This window comes from Perissodus microlepis, chromosome 14 (assembly GCF_051167445.1).
Source record: "Perissodus microlepis isolate ML-2025 ecotype Zambia chromosome 14, ASM5116744v1, whole genome shotgun sequence".
NCBI classification, from domain to species: domain Eukaryota; kingdom Metazoa; phylum Chordata; class Actinopteri; order Cichliformes; family Cichlidae; genus Perissodus; species Perissodus microlepis.
This window is the reverse complement of record NC_140474.1, coordinates 31,344,749-31,362,729: the sequence shown is the minus strand read 5'-3', so window position 1 is coordinate 31,362,729 and position 17,981 is coordinate 31,344,749. Positions and strand designations below refer to the sequence as shown.

Below are 17,981 nucleotides of genomic sequence, written 5' to 3'. Positions count from 1 at the left end.
CTGCCTACTACATGATATAAAGTTTAGGAGTCGTGATTATGTAGTTCTCCAACTAAATGCTGTGACTTGTATTCAGCCATTGTATTAGTTTATGTGAGTGCTTTATCCTGGTGTCCTACTGTAACCTGAACGAATCCAAATAAAAGCTTTAGATCAGCCTCGTTTCGTGTCTGTTCTACGTTACATCAGCCCAGCTCGTTTCTCTGAGTCCAGTGACGATCTCTGCCCTCAAACGACATCACGTGAAGGAATAGTGACAGGGCGGGCTTGCGGGATCCCTCAGCCAATCGGCTCCTCTGTTTTGCGGCTTCCCATTCGACGATAAACATTGCGACGTGACCTGCAGAGCTCCTCAGTGAGGCAATAGCACGTCAGCGGGAGGGAGGTCGAGTGTAGTCCACAGTTGATCTTATTACCACAAGACTGGAATTACCCGACAACATTAAAGACACGCACACTTTTACGGTGAAGCAGTGTCCCGTTCAGAAAGGAGAAGACGCTGTCCTGTCGCTCTGACGTCTGCCATTACCAACGCACTCCCGCTAGCCGTGGCAGCTAGCGCGAGCTAGCTAAGTTAGCTGTTACATACCCTCGCTTTTAGCACGCAGCTGACCTCCACCACAACACAGACCTGCTGAGTAACATTTGCTTGCTACGACGGGGTCGACATTCCCCCGTCTCTTCACTTACGTTCCCGTTGCCCCCTGTGTGGTGCCCCGTGGACGGTTCCCGAATATGATCCACAATGAGTCAAAGAGATACCTTAGTTCATCTGTTTGCTGGAGGGTGAGTATATTCCTCGTCTTCCTGTCGTCAGAGCGGGGCTAGCTAGCCACACACTGTGAGTTAATTGCTATCGCTATAGACGCTGTAGCTGTCCATTATGCGATATCCGTATTGATGTTTTGTGTATTTTGGCTTTGGGTAGTTACGTAAAGGTAACCCAGAGATAACTTTTTGCATCACTGTCAGATGTCAGCTAATCTTGTCCTCACGTATGCGCACTCGCAGTTTTCTCAATGACATTTCAATGTATGAATGAAATGGCTTTTTACGAACACTCGGAAGTCTTCGTCAGAGTTGTGTATTATCATATATTATTTATAGCTACGATCAGGAAAATTTTGGCTTTATAGAAAGCCGGCGTCTTTAAACGTTTGTGCGTATCTTAACTATAGGCTTGTATCAAACTCGTTTTCCAAAGCATATTCGGTATATAAGCACGTTCAACTATGATTGAATCACAGCCTGGGACTGTTACGAAAGGGTGTGAATCAGCAATCCTGTATTTTTGCAGATCCGTGAATTTTGCAGAAACGTTCATCTTCCCTCTGAAAGACTGACCTGGTACACAGTGAAACACAGTACTAGTGTTTCAGCACTAGAAATGGGCAAAGGGATCATTTATCAGCTTAAATGAGCTCTTTGCTTCTCTTTAACAACATGCAGCAGTTTATTACACTGGCATACTAAACCATATTTAAGAAAAGCACGGATAAGAGTTCTTCTGCTTTTGTAGGCCTGAACATGTTGAGTGGGTGTTATCTTGTTAAAGGAGTCAGTTTTTGCATATTAAGCTGTAGTCGTATGATGTCTCTGATGTCCTGCTTTCCCTTTATATACAGTAATTATCTGACTCTTGATTACTTCACCTCTGCTAAAAATTGTGTTTTGGGGACTTGCTTTCCCTGTTTATCTGTGCGTGTGTGTGTGTGTGTCTCTCTCTCTAACACACAGACACACACACTCTCTGTTTTGGTATCAGTTGAAAATTAACTTTAAGTGTAGATAACTGCTGTTTACAATTCTTTTGCTATTGCCTAGCCTAAACTGAGCCTAACAGGACCTGACCAATACAGTCCTGTTAGGCTCAGTTTATTTATAGAGTTCATGTAGATAATATTCTTGTGCTTTGTCGATGTAGTTTGTTTTACTTTTCGTACCTGACTGTACATTGTACCTGCTGTTTGAATATTTGTAAAAACTGTAAAAAATAAATAATAACAGTATGTTTACAAGATATATTAGCCACCATAGCTATTGTACCTCATGCTTAAAAAAAAGTCTGTCTTAAAAATTCAAAATTAGCAATGCATGGGAGCCCCGAATATTGCAATGAACATGGTGTAGGCATTAAGATCATTTAGAACATCAATGATATATTAGTTTTCTTTTCACATTCAGTTTCATTACAATTATACTAAAAAGTGATACATTTAATTTGTGCATCCCCATGATCTAAGACTGCAGCGTTAGCTTTGTACACATAAAATGAGGTAGCCTTTAGTTTCTGTGAAACATAATTAGCTGCCATTACCAAATAACCAAGCTGTATTACTACATTTACACTGTTCTGAGAATCCTCTTCTAACCATGATGATCTAAACCAGGGTTCCAATGTTTTCTGCACTTAGCTTTCTGATATTAATGGCCACTTGAGTGGAAAGTATAGAGATTTATTTTTATATTTGAATCTGCCTGACAAAATCCCCTTGTTGTAATTCTAAATGTTTAGTTGCTGCAAACTGGCTACTCTTGGCAGTTTCCCTTCTCAGCTTCCTCTCTGGCAGGCTAACCAGGTCGCTGTAGTGACTCTGACTTCAGTGCTGATCCTACTGTGATCTTGAGATCCAATAAGCTTGCGAGTCATTCCAATCAGAACTGGCAGCTAGGGGAGAACTGGTTCACATGGCACTACAGCAGTGTAATTGATGCTGCAGAGGAGAACAAGGGGTATAACTGAAAAGCTCACTGGAGAGGCAGCTGATTAGGAAGAATTTATAGTATTCCAAACATATACGATTACTTATGCTTCAGAGAAACTAATGATACATCTTTGTCCTGATGTATGACATGATGTATACAAAGTGGGGCTGGCTGGACCTGACTTTGAAGCCTGCTAAAAAACAGAAGTATTTTTATTTGTTTCCTAGTTTATTAAAATCCACATATCTAGGAATTTTAATATGGTGTGGTGCTAAATGGGTGCATGCTGTTACTTCCCAAGAAACACAAAGCATTCCTGGCTGGCTTTCTATCCCAACACTGTGCTTTTTCTTGTCTACATGCCTGGGATCTTTAGAATTCCACTCACCACACCGGGTGATTCGTTTAGGCAACGCTTTGCGGATCTTTTGGTAAAGAATACAGGAACTGTTTGTGCCGATTTTATCTGTTGTGCTTTGCTGGCTCACCTCAGCCTTCTCTGTTTTTGCACCAGATGTGGGGGCACCGTAGGAGCCATATTGACTTGTCCACTGGAAGTAGTGAAGACCCGTCTCCAGTCATCCTCCATCACCCTCTATGTGTCTGAGGTTCAGCTCAGCACTGTCAATGGGGCCAGTGTGGCCCGTGTGTCTCCACCGGGCCCCCTGCACTGTCTCAAGTGGGTATCTTTTAACATGTCACACACATACACACAGAGCATATTTTGACATTGTACATAATGTTAGCATTGCTTTGAATTAGCAGCTTACAGTTATTTGAGCTAAAATGAGTGGAGCTGTTCACATGTGTATTCAGTGGTCTGTACTCTCCCCGAGAGGTTGTTTAATCTGGCCAGTGCCCCCCCTGGCAAAACCACTCTCTCCCTGAAATACAACTCCTCAATAGCAGCCTTTGGGAGAGGCACACACAGGAGAACACACTAGTTGCTTTAGTCAAAGAGGACATTTCACAGCAAATCCAACTGTTACCATTTATTTATCTGTGATTTTATTTGTGAAACTAATCATCAGTCACAGTATCTGTTATGACAGTCACAGCAATACCATACAGATTTAGGCAGATGGTGTAGTGGTTTACACATTGGACTAACACGTTAATGATCCCTGGTTCAGTCCCAGAATGAGACACAAATGCCAAATGTAGGGTTTCATTAGCATCCGATGTAAAAACCAAACCCATTGTGGCAACCCAAAAGCAGCATGGCAACTTTAGAAGAGGAACAAATGCTACTCTGAAAAAAGTGTGTTTGATGGCAGAGTGCCACCTTTCCAGTTTAGTCATATGGGAGTTGCCAGCTGCAGCTTTGCTCTGCAGGATGTAGTGTATTCCTAACTTATTCATGTTTTATATGTTCTCCAGCTGCCGCTGAGTACAGACATTGTTGACATGTTGCAGGCTGTAGATGAAGGGGTGCGGTCAGCAGGCCTGTGTGAAAACACCTGGCTACCCCTGTTAACTAAAGCTGAAACTGCACACCAGTATTTAGACCTGATTCATGACTGGAGACTGAAACTCTTCAGCTTTTGGAAGCTGTTGCCAAAGACTGAGAAATGAGCAAAATCATATCACAATTTCTGGCTCTAGTTTAATTATTATTACTTGTAAATCTCATGTTGATTTGGGTGAAAACAACCTGCAGCATAGCACATTGGGTGCTGCCACTCTTTAAAGTGGTGGAGTGCTCCTAATCCTTGGGAACAAACTGAGACATTGTGTTTTATTGTGCGTCCCCCTAGACCTTGCGGTGTTCATTACACACGACAATCCAAGTGTTGGAGTGACAGTTTTTGCTATTCTTAGATTGCCTGCTTGTTTTAGGGCTTTGAAACTAGGTTAAGGTTCCACACAGAGGGTCTGGGTTGGTGATGTGGTGAGGGGGGGGCATAACAAAACTCTAATGACTATAAATAGGGCTGGCACTCTGGGATTGTCTGACTGGCATCATCTTTAGGAAAAGACTTTCTGTCAGATAACCTTGGAGTTTTGTACAATACGTTGCTTCTAATCCACATATTTGTGTGTGTCTGTGTGTGTGTGTGTGTGTGTGTGTGTGTGTGTGTGTGTTCAGATTGATATTGGAGAAAGAGGGACCTCGATCTCTCTTCAGAGGCTTGGGGCCAAATTTGGTGGGTGTGGCACCTTCCAGGTAAGTTATCTAATACGTTGTGTTTTTCTTACTGTTAGCATTACGTACAAAAGCACGACCTGATATACCCGTGTTGGTTTTGTTCATGTATCATCATAACATAGGTCCAGGATCAGTATTACAACTAAATCATGTTGTCTGAGCATTCAGTTAGCATTAGAAGTTAGCTAACAGCAAACTTAACTTGATAATATATTTATTATATTGGCATATATTTATATAATATGGTTATATATTGGCATATAATATATTTATTATATTATAAAGCCATTTCTTGTTCCTTTTCCCCCCGCATTGCAAAGCTATGACATCCCAACAGTATGACTGGTCAGTTGCCATATTGATCCTGGAACATCAAACCGTGCTTTTATCTATATCCAAGCACTTTTAGCTAACATCACAAACACTCACACTCTGATGCAGTTGGGGCAACTCGGGATGGTAGACGACCAGTTCTACCACCTGAACCACAGCCGGCCCATGAGGGGCAGAAAGAGACTGTTAGTCAAGTACTAGTTTAATAGTTATAGTTAATTCTATCATCATTATTTGTTATCAGTTTCAAAACATTGTGGAGTCAAGCTGAACAGATAAAATGGTTTGCTCTGATGGTTTTATTCTTATCTTTTTTCTCACTGTCTTCCTGCATTATTATTTTGACCATCCATAATCCTCCATTTCATCTTTCTGAGTCATTCCTAGATGATGATTATCCCGCTATGTTCAGCTTCCAATTTTGGAACATGTGTCCATACGTTTACTGGTTAATAAGATTCCGTATTCATGGGTGAATTAATGACTGTTAGACAAGAATATTTCCACCACCTTGTTTTAGTTGGTGTGAGGTAATTCTTTTGAACAGGTGTCCTTGATCTACTCCAAAAAATGTTATTGTTACTGTGGTCAAGTAATTGGCCTCTGTTCCTTTTTGACACCAAAGGCCTTTCTTGGCATCATTTCTATGCAGGTCAAATTTGTACAGCCATGTTCTGATTGTAGATTGATCCATGTGCACACAGTAAGATACACGAGTGCAGGCGTATTTAATCATCTTCTGCACTCCTTGCTGCTGTTGTAGATATTTTTGTCTATATTGTTACATAGTTTGATATCATAAGCTCATATAGTTTTTGACAACCTTGAAGAATCAAGAGCACTAAAAATACTGTGTGCTTTAGAGAAATGTTGATTTAAGTATCTGGTAAAAAAGTCTACAGCTCCATAGCCTGTGACAAACAGTTGTGCTCTGTAACTACTACAACGTTTGCTGAGATTACTTGGTGACGAAGAAGAATCAGGGATCCACACTCATTAAGGAGCCATTCATCGTCATGGCATTCTCAGCAGTTTGTGCGCCACTGACTTCATGGCGGCATGTTCACAGAGTCTAAGCCTGGGGAAAACTTCTAACCAACTGCCATAATAGTTTCATTTCATTAACTGCTCTGACTGGTAATGAGAGAAGCAAAGTGGTGACTAATGGCAGTGGGCAGCAGCTAGTGCTGCGGAAGCAGGTGCCAGTGCTAAGCATACACTAAGTGTTTTGTTAGAGTGTTATATGAACAAATGGTTAGGTAGGAAAGGAAGGAAAAGAGGACTCCTGAGTACAGATGGAGATTTAATGAAAAGCAAGCAAAGACTCGCACTACAATGTGACGGATGAACTCCAAACATCACTAAAAGTCTGACTAAGCACATTTGACAAACCGGTGTACAAATGAACCAGATGGCGCACAGCGTAGTGCCATTACTGGAATAAAAGAAAAAGCAGCGCTCCTATTTAGACACAAGTGTGAACATGATCATTATGACCATTTTAATTAGTGAAAACAACTAAAGATAATTACTGCAAATAGATGAAGGCATGCTTTTTTTGCTGAAAGCCTTATTTGTCCAACTAGGCTGATTTGCTGAGAATATTAGTTCTGCTCTTGGCTTTACACCTAATGAATTTTTAAACCCCATTAAACTGAACCAGACACGAGGGCAGTTGTACACTTGTTAATGCAGTGTAATTGATGAGCTGTATTGCTACTGGAGGCAGTGGCTCAGACTAATTAGTTGTGCCCTGAAATACAAAAACATGGCATATATAACTTGTTTTGCCTCATTCCAGTTTAACACATGCTGACCCCCTTTTTTTGTCCTCCTTTTCTACTAATAGAGCAATCTACTTTGGTGCTTACTCCACTGCCAAAGAGAAACTGAACGGCGTGTTGGAACCTGACTCCACACAGGTGCACATGGTGTCGGCTGGAATGGCAGGTAACTACATGTCTGCAAAAAAGTCTTTTTTAAAGTCAAAGTTAAATTAGTTGCATAAAACACTCTCAAGTCTTTTTCTTACAGTCTTCTTCTATGTATTTAAGATTTTAACTTCCTTGCCTTAAACTTAAAGAATCCCCACAGTGGTGGTACAAAAGACTACTAGTACCTACTCTACTCAACTCAACTTTACTGTACTCGGTTTCAGTCATTTTCCATGATAATTGAGTACCACTTAATACGCATAGGGTCGTTATAGCAACGCGCCCGAAAGTCCACGGCGTCATTTGTATCCAACAAACAACATGACAGCGGGGGATAGTGATGCAATACCTGCTGCTCAGTGTATGGCTTTTTCAGACTCCGGGACCACCGTGTTGTTTTTGTGTAGCCGTTTCCCTCGTTGCTGGATTTCAAAAATGGCGTTTCTGATTTTTGTAAGAGAGTGGCTCTCATGAGTCATCGAGTTACGCCATTGACTGGACAATCAGTGGCATGCAGTCTGTTGATGTCACATTTCCAGAACCATAAGTCAGTTTATTTGTACATTTGAACACTGGAGTCTGTGAAGAATGACTCACTTTTGGAACCAGCCTCAAGTGGCCAATGTGGGAACTGCAGGTTTTGGCACGTGTGTGTTTTTTGTTTTGTTTTTTTAAATTAGCTTTTGTTTTTTGTGCTTTCTTTTTTTCTTTATCCAGCACAAATATAATCTCTTCATTCTTAAACTAATTTGGTGGTGCAATAAAGGTCAGACTGCAAATATGAAATGCACATCCATATCGTTTCCTTAAAAACTATAGAGTTTTAAATCTATAAAGTCTTTTTCATTGCAGTAAATGGCTATGTCAAAAGAAGAAGAAGGAGAAAACTAGAGGTGTTTTATGCAACTAGTTCCCAAGGCATCAGACAGACATGCATCATCGTGTCCTGCTTTTTAGAAACTAAAATAGCAATTGTTTCTAATGTTGTGAGCATATTGATCTTGTCTCTTCAGTGTTGGTGAGCTTCCACAAATAGTCATGTTACATGAAAGTTAAAGTGGTAAAACTAATGTTGTATCAGATTTATAAAGTTTGATTAAAATCCGGTTCCATACAAGTTGTGACGTTGTGTACAATGTAAATGACAACAGAATACAATGAGTTGTAAATCTCATCAACCCAAATACTGTTCCCAGTAAAACATAAAAAAAAGACATGAAATGTTCAAATCTAGACATTTTACTTTTTATCAAACATATTAGCTCATGTTGAATTTGATGGCAGCAACATGCCCCAGAAAGTTGGGTGAAGACAGCAGAAGGCTATAAAAGTCAATTGGACTAAAAAGAAACATTTGGAGGAACATTTTGCAACTAAGTAGGTTACCTGGCAACAGGTCAGTAACATGATTGGAGCATGATGATGAAGAGCATTTTAGAGAGCTGTTTTTCTGAAATAAAGAGGGACAGCCTTTCACCAGTTTCCAGGAAACGGTGTCTATAAATTTCATCATACTGTTAATCAAACATTAAATATCTCATCATCTACAGTATATAAAATCACTAAAAGAGCTCTAAAAGAAATCCCTGTTGCACATTGAACAATCAATACTGGATGTACAGACAGAACTTCAGTAAAAACAGGAATGATTCTGTCATGGAAATCAGTGCATATTTCTGAGATTTTCAAATGCATTGCATTCAGTTTTATTTCGATTTTACTGCGTCCCAACTTCTATGGAATAGGGGTTGTAGGAAAATCCTACAGGCATCACTTGTGTTTCTTTACTATTTGCTGTGTGTGTGTATGGCTCCCTTTGCAATGCTGATTAAAATAAATGTGTTATGAGGTCAGATTTAAATACCACACCACAATTCTCTGATGCCTTGCATGTCAGGGGTGGGTTATCTGCTCTCAAGTGGCTGATTGTTTTGGGACTAATAAACCTGTATGATATGGGTCAGTCAGACTGCTTCACTGTGTTTCTGGGTTTCTGGGTGAATCCAAAGTTCACAGTAACACCACTTATAGCACACCATGACTTAGACCTTTCAGCAAACCAGTCAAGGTCTGCGTCACTACATTTCCCTCCAGCAGCAACCAACAGAGCTGCCTGAGCTGAAGTGACAGGTGACGAGGTGTTAACAGTCATCTCATCTTTACGTGACACACATAGCAGAGGCTAGAGCAGTCTTCTGCTGTTGATAGCAGGAAGAGTAAGCGTAGATGCTAGTCTTTAAGCCTCAGGATGGTTGTGCATTCGATGATTCCTCGTTTATACTATTCCCACAGTATTTTAATTTATTTAATAAAATATCAATATCTGGTCTCCATGTATCGATATAATATCACCATGCAAAAGATTGCGATACTATGCTGTATTCTTTTTTTCCCTTACCTACCACTAACATTTAAATACAAATATTAAGTAATATTAAGATGTATGGAATATAGATTGCATAACCTAGTAAAAATCCGAATGGCAGGTGAAAGATGACATTAAGAGGCTCTATATAGGAGCGTAAAGTATAATAGACAGTGCAGAGTGTTTTCAGTTTTAGGGTTTGAAATAAATTGTTAGCAGATGATTCTCTGCTTGACACACTTGGATATGATGGTTGAGGAGCTGCGGAAAGGCTCAGTAAAAATAATAAGATAATGCAGAGCTTTTCTAGTAGAGCTGAAAATGAGCATAACCGTCCCTATTATCCCTTAATCCCTCAGAACTGCAGGTATCCATGCAGCATTGTAGTTTTGCAGTACTCTTGCATTAAACTGTTATTTTTATGTAAGGGGATTTATTTCAATCAATGAACAGCTGTTCTCTCCCGTCATATCCATTCTGCTGTCTTTGTGTGTGTGTGTGTGTGTGTGTGTGTGTGTGTGAGAGATTTCACATGACGTTGTGCATTATGTTAAATCCTGCGGGGTGATGGTGGGAATGGGATCTTGAATGGTTGCATGCCGGGTCTTTTCGCAAACACACAAGCCCTGTGTCTGTTTTAGGCTTTTACTCTACCGTAGCTCTCCTCTCGCAAGGGCATGAGACCCCCGCACCACCAGGGGTCTCTAGCTGCATCTGTGAGGAGTTACTTGGGTCTGCGTGAGTACTCGCCACAGATCTGTGCTTCTTCTTATGTCTGGTTCTTCTTTCTCTAACTCTCACCTAGCTCATTGGATAAGATGGAGTTTTTCTCTCTTTCTTACAGCTGTTAGCATGACATACAAATCTTATAACATGCAGTTTCCCCTCTACTTGGGGCTACCTGCTTTTGTGGCTTTGATATTTTTTTAATTTAATTAATTTTTTTTTACTAAAAGAACCTGTTTATACTTACTTTACTGTTAGGATCTTGAGAATTAGCTTATCATATTTCTTCATTTTCTAGAAGAGTAACCTTGTTGTGTTTTTTACCCTCTTTAGGTTTTACAGCCATCACCGCAACCAATCCAATATGGCTCATAAAGACGCGTCTACAGCTGGATGCAAGGTGAACACTTCATGTAGCTTTCTTTTTCTTTTTTGTCTGTTGCTCTGATACGCGTCACCACACAGATATTCGCTGTCATTGAAGAACATGTTGCTATCTTTATTTCTGAATCCTCCTTCATAGTTTAAACCAGTTCTACTGAACGAGCGCTGCTTTTGTTTGGAGCTTGTGCAGCTCGCCTGGCTGGGTGTGGTCTGTCTTTCATAACCATAAAGCTTCAGGCTTTGACTTTCCTTTATTTTACATGTACAGTAGCTTTTAGAAGTACTTGTAAATCTGACTCTGAAACACTAAGAACAAGGAGCTGTCTGTTTAGATATTGGTTGAATTTAAAGAGATCATATCAATGCTCTGCATTTAGCTTTAAGTGTTTTCGTGCCCTTCCCACGAGGCTTGCTATGCAAAACGTTGCCAAACTGACTAAAGGTTAATTGGCATGGGCTTCGGTGATCATAGAACAGTTTTCACTTTACACACTCAAATGTGTTTTCAGTGTAAATGTAAACGGTGAACTGGAGACAAATCCTGTGCTTTTGTATCTTCTGCAGTGTAATCGAGGAGTCCATCTTTGCAGGAGCTTTGCTTTGTTCTGTAAACGGGTGGCTTTGTTTGTTTTGTTGAGTAATGTTACCCGGACAAAGGTTAAATTTCATTTGTGTGGAAGTCAGGTGGCTCAGCTCCCTGTTTTGTTTTATATTCTTAGTAACTGTGCAGTTTTCTTTCGTTTAGGGGTTTTGGGGGGGGGGGTTCTGTTTGTTTTTTGGGGGGGTTACCCCTGAGCCATGAAAAGCTGATGTGGCATTGTCATCACCTCGCTGGGCAGATGGCTGGGCGGCGTGAACACCCAAGTTTGTGACTTGAGAACGAGTCACTATAGGATTTTCAAATTGATACCACAGGTGTGTCTACTGAAGATCTCTGAGGTTGAATCTCAGTGATCTCGACCTCAACATCAAGGTCAGAGGTCAGGTTTTCTGAAAGTCATCCAGGATTCTGAGCTTGATATCATAGGTGTAACTAATAAGAGGCTGAGTGGCTGCTGGAATTGTTAATTATTTTACATACTGTGCTCTGTAAATGCAATATCTCTTCATCCCTCCTTAAAGTCTCTGAAGAAGAGCAGTTTTTTCTCCAAATCCACAGTGAGAGGAAGCAGTATGCTACACAGCTTGTAATCCCTCCATTTTTCTTGTGTTTTCAGGAATCGAGGCGAGCGAAGGATGAGCGCTTTCGAGTGCGTGCGTCAGGTGTATCAGACAGACGGCTTTCGGGGCTTCTACAGAGGGATGTCGGCATCCTACGCCGGCATCTCAGAGACTGTGATCCACTTTGTGATCTATGAAAACATTAAACGGCGCCTCCTGGAGGCCAAGGCACAACAGAATATGGACGAGGAGGAGGATTTGACAAAAGATGCTTCAGACTTTGTGGGGATGATGCTTGCTGCTGCCACCTCCAAGACTTGTGCCACATCTATTGCTTACCCTCATGGTGAGAGGCTGTTATTAGCTGTTCTCATCTGGATGTCTGATCACCCCCCATTATGTTCTCTTACCCACCCTCTCTCTTGTTCAAATTTGCAGAAGTGATTCGCACGCGACTACGCGAAGAAGGCACCAAGTACCGCTCTTTCTTCCAGACTCTAACGACAGTGCCCAAAGAGGAGGGCTTCCGCGCCCTGTACCGCGGTCTCACCACCCACCTGGTACGCCAGATACCCAACACGGGCATCATGATGTGCACCTACGAGCTGGTAGTCTACCTCCTGAACGGTTAAAGCCTCACCACCCCACCCCCCTCCCTCCATTTGGAGAAAGGAGACCCAGAGCACCTGCACACCAGCTAGCACAGCTAACAGCCTGCTTCCAGAGACAGCACCTCAACTGCTGTCTTGGTGACACAAGACAACACGAGCGGTCGTTCATAAAAAAGTCTGGAGTTTTGTTGTATAGACGAAGAAGGAGTGTGAGAAAGATCTTTGCGTTGGTTTGGGCATCGAGGTTTAGCAGTGGCAAAGAAGTAGATCCCCTATTTTCACTTTTATTCCATCCTTTTCTCCATTCTGACATAAACTTTCTTCCTTATGAAGAAAGAAGCTAACTTCCAGTATATTCTGTCTCTTAACATTACTAATAATGAAGCTCAATAATAACGAGTGAGCATAGAAGCGTCTTAAGTAAAAAGCTTAGATCCAATCCTCATGATCGCTTTCTTTTAAAAACAGTTTAGCTCTAGTGCATAGTACTCCACATATCCCTCAGAGAACCAGCAGAAATGCAGAATACAAAGGCCCCGAAGTCGATAGCTCATCTCGATGTGCATCACAGAGGTCCTGAGAGCGAGGAGGAATCGGGGGTTTGTGGCTCACAGAGGGGTGGAGGGAGGTGGATGGAAAAAGACGTGCCTTGTGTGAAGACCGTTGAGCAGCTGGAGATGCATCTCTGGCTGATCTAGAACAACAAAACGTCAAGTCATACACTGGTGTTGTTTGATTTCAGGTGCCCTCAGTCACCGTTTTTACATATCATGAAGGTAAATGCAGTCACCTGCTGGTTTTCAGCGTCCCTCACACTGACTCTGATATCATCCAAATGATTCAATTCTGTAAACTCACCAAACTAAACAACAGTATAATCCACCGCTCTAAATGCTGCTGTGGTTCATGGTGTGAAGTAAAAAACAGTAGAGGTAACTAAGCTTAACAGACTGTGGCATAGATGCAGATAAATATATGAAATAACTACCTAACGTGATTGTATTTGTCGGGCCAATTTAGTCGAGATGCAGACGTGTAGTGTGTTTTCTTTACTGGAGCACTTGGTAGTTGTTACCTTTCTCTCAGAAAACGTTATTGTTCAATAGCGGCTTTTCCCTCTCTATAGTGCTCATGTCATTGTATTATAATTTTTTTTCCCTTAGCTGGAAAATCCAGGCTAGTTTTCCAGGCGAGGACAATCCTCTTGAGTTTACACTGGAACACTTGTTGTACAGCTTAGCCAGCACGTGGAGGAGGTTGGCCAGGAATATTGTGTCATAAAACACACATTAATTAACTGCAGTTTAAAAACAAAAAAGAAGTTTGTTTTTCTTGATTCCCTATAATGTTTTTTTTTTTTTTTTTTTCAGTCGTTTTCAACCAGTTAGAAAAATCTTTTTTTGGGTGAGTGTGACCAGAGGGTCAGTGTGTTTTATGTCTTCTTTGGAAACCTTTGAGGGTTTTTTTTGTGGCATCTTTGTTTAAACATTACAAACAATACAGTGTTTTTTTTGTTTGTTTGTTTTTGTTTTTGTTTTTTTTGCTGTGATTGTATTTATCCTGTTAACTTTCCTCCTGTTGTGATCCTCCCATTATAGAGTGAGTGTGTTAAACGGTGATTCAGCCCATTACGCTAACAACGCACATTTCGCTTTATGACCACGGGCTCGCCCTTCAGATGTCTTTATCCAAACACTTCACCGCTCAGCTCTTGGTTTTACAGCACGCACAAAGGATGCTCTAGACTCTTCTTTAGACTCTCTGTGTTAAAGTGCAGTGTGTGTGTGTGTGTGTGTGTGTGTGTGTGTGTGTGGCATACAGTACCATCAGCACACACTCTTGATGTCGTGCAAATCCACGAGTGATCTGTTGCTGCTAGTAGCGATCGGACAGTTGCGTATCATGGTGCTGGCTTCACTCACGTGGATTTTGAAGGCTGGACAGATAGTGTGAGCTGATTGTACCTAACCCGATTAAAGGCTCATTTCACTCAAATAGGAGAAAATCTTTCCTCATCTTTCCCCCTGACTCCTAAAAATCTGGAGCGTAAAAGTGCTAACGATGAGTACATTTTAGTTTATTTTTTAAACTTCGGGTGATGTGACCCTGTACATGTGCATTTCTAAGCATCTCTTCATGTTATTTGTCAGATGAACCAATCTTCCCTTATTATTCCTCAACCCACACACATTTGCATTATGTACCAGTGAGTGTGTGTGTGGGTTTTTGTTTTTGTTTTGTTTTTTTTGTGTGCGCTTGCCCAGATCAGACTCCCATATGTGTCATTCAGTTGTATTGTGTGGGCGGGAGACCTGCAAACAGTGTTGTTGTTGAGTTTTGGTTTTTTTTGTTTGTTTTTTAAGTTAATCACTTGAAATTTTTGCCTTTTCCTGACGCTCTTTGTTGTGTTGCTCCATGTTGTCCTTGATGAGTCGGCTGTGAGTGCGACTCACTATGCATTCTCTCATAACTGTTTTTGTAAAACAAAGTGTCAATAAACCGGAAGGAGTGCAAATGTATTCTGCTGTCAGAACATCTTTCTTAACTACTCTGAAATACAATTTTTGTTAATAAATCTTTTTTCCTCCCCTTAAAGCAAATATTGGAATCTTTCGCCTGCTCACACCTCTAAAATGCATCACAATAACATAGTGTGTTGTCAGGATCTGTCAGGATTCTTCCTAGGATTAGCAAAAACATGAAATTATATTGGCAATATTTAGGTGTAATAAAGAGGCACTATCTTCTGTAGGTGGCTACATAAGATATTATACTGCAAAATGTATATAAATGGAAAGATGAGTGAATACCTAAAACTTAACGGGTAAACAACACTGTCAACAACAGGGTTAGATAAAATTATGTACAGTCACTGGTCACTTTATTAGGTACACCATATTACTGTTGGGTTGGCCTCCCTATTGCCTTCAGAAGTGTACGAATTCTTCATGGCAGAGATGAAATAAGGTGCTGGAAACATTCCTCAGAGATGTTGGTTTGTATTGACGTAATGAAACAACGTCACACAGTCGATGTTGATTGGCCCAAAGGTGCTTTTTGGGTTTGAGATGTGGTGACTGTAAGGAAACTGTCAAGAAACCAGTTTGAGATGATCTGGACTTGTGGTGGATGGTGGATCACAGGGCTGGAAGCAGTCGTCAGAACTGTGGTAATAATAGGGTGACATGGTCAGCAAGAAACTATCCACCAGCAGCCTGAATCACTGACACAAGGGAGGCAAACTCTGACCCTACCATCCAAGTGTTGCAACAAAAATCAAGACTCATCACAAAAGGCTCTATGTGATTTGTAGCCTCAGTTTCCTATTGATGACTTTAGTTGTAACAAGTGCTTCTTTGAGTTGCTGTTTCCTTCCTATCAGCTCTAACCAGTCCGGTCATTCACCTTTGACCTCTGTAATCACCCAGAGAACTGCCACTTGCTGGATATTTTCTCTTTTTCCATTCTTTGTAAACCCTAGTTAGTGGTTTCTGAGCCACTCAGACCATCTTGTTTGGCACCAGCAGCCATGGTGCTAAGTACCATGGTTACTAAGAAGACAAATAATTTGTCTTCTTCCCCATTCTAGTGCTCAGTTTGAACTTAAGCAGGGTATTTCAACTTTGTCTACATGCCTAAATATATTGACTTGCTGCCATGTGATTGGCTAATTTAATATTTGCATTAACAAGCAACTAAACAGGCCTAACAATGTGGCTCGTGAGCATAAATAGAATAAGGCAGAAAGAGGCCTAACACTGCACAGAAGAGCATTTAAGGTTATCAGCTTGCCAAAGTCTCCAGTCCAGCCCGCTGTGCTGCTTCCTGCACAACCAGAATTAAGGTTAAAGTGGCCAAATGAGTTTGACATCCCTGATTTTAAACAAATATGTCCACTATGTTTATAAATTGTGGTTTTCATTATTGTGAAACTTTTAGTGATTGTGTTTTTTCAATGTGTGTTATCATTATTTTTGCAAAGGACTTTTGTTAAATTCAATGATATTATTGTGAGAAAATGTAATAAGGTTTGTTAATTCATTCAAACCCCTGAATGTGGTAAGTTACAGGTAGCTCACTAACCTTAGCCCGCCTCCTTGTTAATGTCATTACAGGCAAAACACGTCCTGAGTGGATGTTTCTGTAGCCAACCAGACTCAGAAAAATGCTGACTGTAACTTGCATGCTTCAAAAGGCTGCACGATTTCATTCTGTAATTAAGGCTAAGAGGTCTGAAATGATGATTCTCACACCACAAGCCAGCATACTTCCAGGCCCGCTCTGAGCTCCTGTGTGTGTGTGTGTGTGAGAGAGAGAGAGAGAGAGAGAGAGAGAGAAAGAAATGAGTTTTGTGCTGATTAAATAGCAGGGCAAAAAGTCATTACATAACATATAAATCTAATTTAACATACTGCTATTAGACTCACAGCACCAGTGTACTGATATTATACTGTTTTCTTTTTTCATAAACATAAGTTTGGACACAATTATCAAAATAATGACTTTTATTCTGTTACAATTATTGGTGTAGCCTGATGATCTGTTTGACCTCTTATGTGATTTGGCACCAAACAGGCTGAAAACAGCATGTCGCTGTTTGAAGACATGAAGACATGACCGAGGAAGAAAGAAGTGAAGAGAGCAAGGAAAATGAAGGTGGTCCCTGGGCGTGATGGGAGAACGAGGAAAAGGCAGATTAAATGATGCTTGATGCTTTGTAAGGAAAATGCATTTGTGGGTTGAGCAGTAATTCAATTCAATTCAATTCAATTCAATTTTATTTATATAGCGCCAAATCACAACAACAGTTGCCTCAAGGCGCTTTATATTGTACAGTAGATCCTACAATAATAGATACAGAGAAAAACCCAACAATCCCATGACCCCCTATGATCAAGCACTTTGGCGACAGTGGGAAGAAAAACTCCCTTTTAACAGGAAGAAACCTCCGGCAGAACCAGGCTCAGGGAGGGGCGGGGCCATCTGATGCGACCGGTTGGGGTGAGAGAAGGAAAACAGGCTAAAGACACAAACTCAGTAGAGTTGAGTTTACACATGAAAAACTTGCCAGATCTCCTCTGCCAATACCAAACAGCTTATTCTGCTATTGGCCCTTATTTGGTGTCAGTTATTGGATTGGATGATTGGAGTTTGATGAAACAAGACATTAGGAATTTAATCATTTATCCATTTAACAAACAAGGGCTTCAGTAGCATGTGGAAGAACCATACACAGAGAGCCATACTGGTGTTCACTCTGTGTTGTAGCGTCCTGATGACACCGAGTTTATGCTCCAGTGGATGATGAGAGTCAAACCTTACATACTGATCTGTATATGTTGGTTTATGGTACACATCAACATTTAAATGTCACCCATTACTGATGGAAATCTCACAGTCTAAGAAGGCTAATCTGTCACTTTTTATATCCTCCCTGCTGAACTTGATGTGTTGGTCCACCGAGTTAATGTGATCAGTGAATTGTAGTAGTAGCAGTTCTGACATTTGATTTTCACCCAGGTGTCATACCTTAACCAACGACTTAACAGAGCACTCTTTTCCACTTCTTCCATGTTCAAGTTGGCCACCATGGGTGAAACTGGGGAACCCAT

At 40.9% G+C, this 17,981-nt stretch overlaps 1 protein-coding gene across 1 annotated transcript; it reads left to right on the top strand.

Moving 5' to 3' along the window:
* The first annotated feature begins 306 nt into the window (after positions 1 to 306).
* On the top strand, positions 307 to 14,888 carry LOC146374221 (solute carrier family 25 member 36-A-like). Its single transcript, XM_084950757.1, has 7 exons — positions 307 to 786; positions 3,221 to 3,385; positions 4,796 to 4,873; positions 7,038 to 7,138; positions 10,547 to 10,613; positions 11,815 to 12,104; positions 12,197 to 14,888. The coding sequence occupies exons 1-7, from the start codon at positions 746 to 748 to the stop codon at positions 12,388 to 12,390; spliced, it is 936 nt and encodes a 311-aa protein (XP_084806883.1). The 5' UTR covers positions 307 to 745; the 3' UTR covers positions 12,391 to 14,888.
* Positions 14,889 to 17,981: the final 3,093 nt, after the last annotated feature.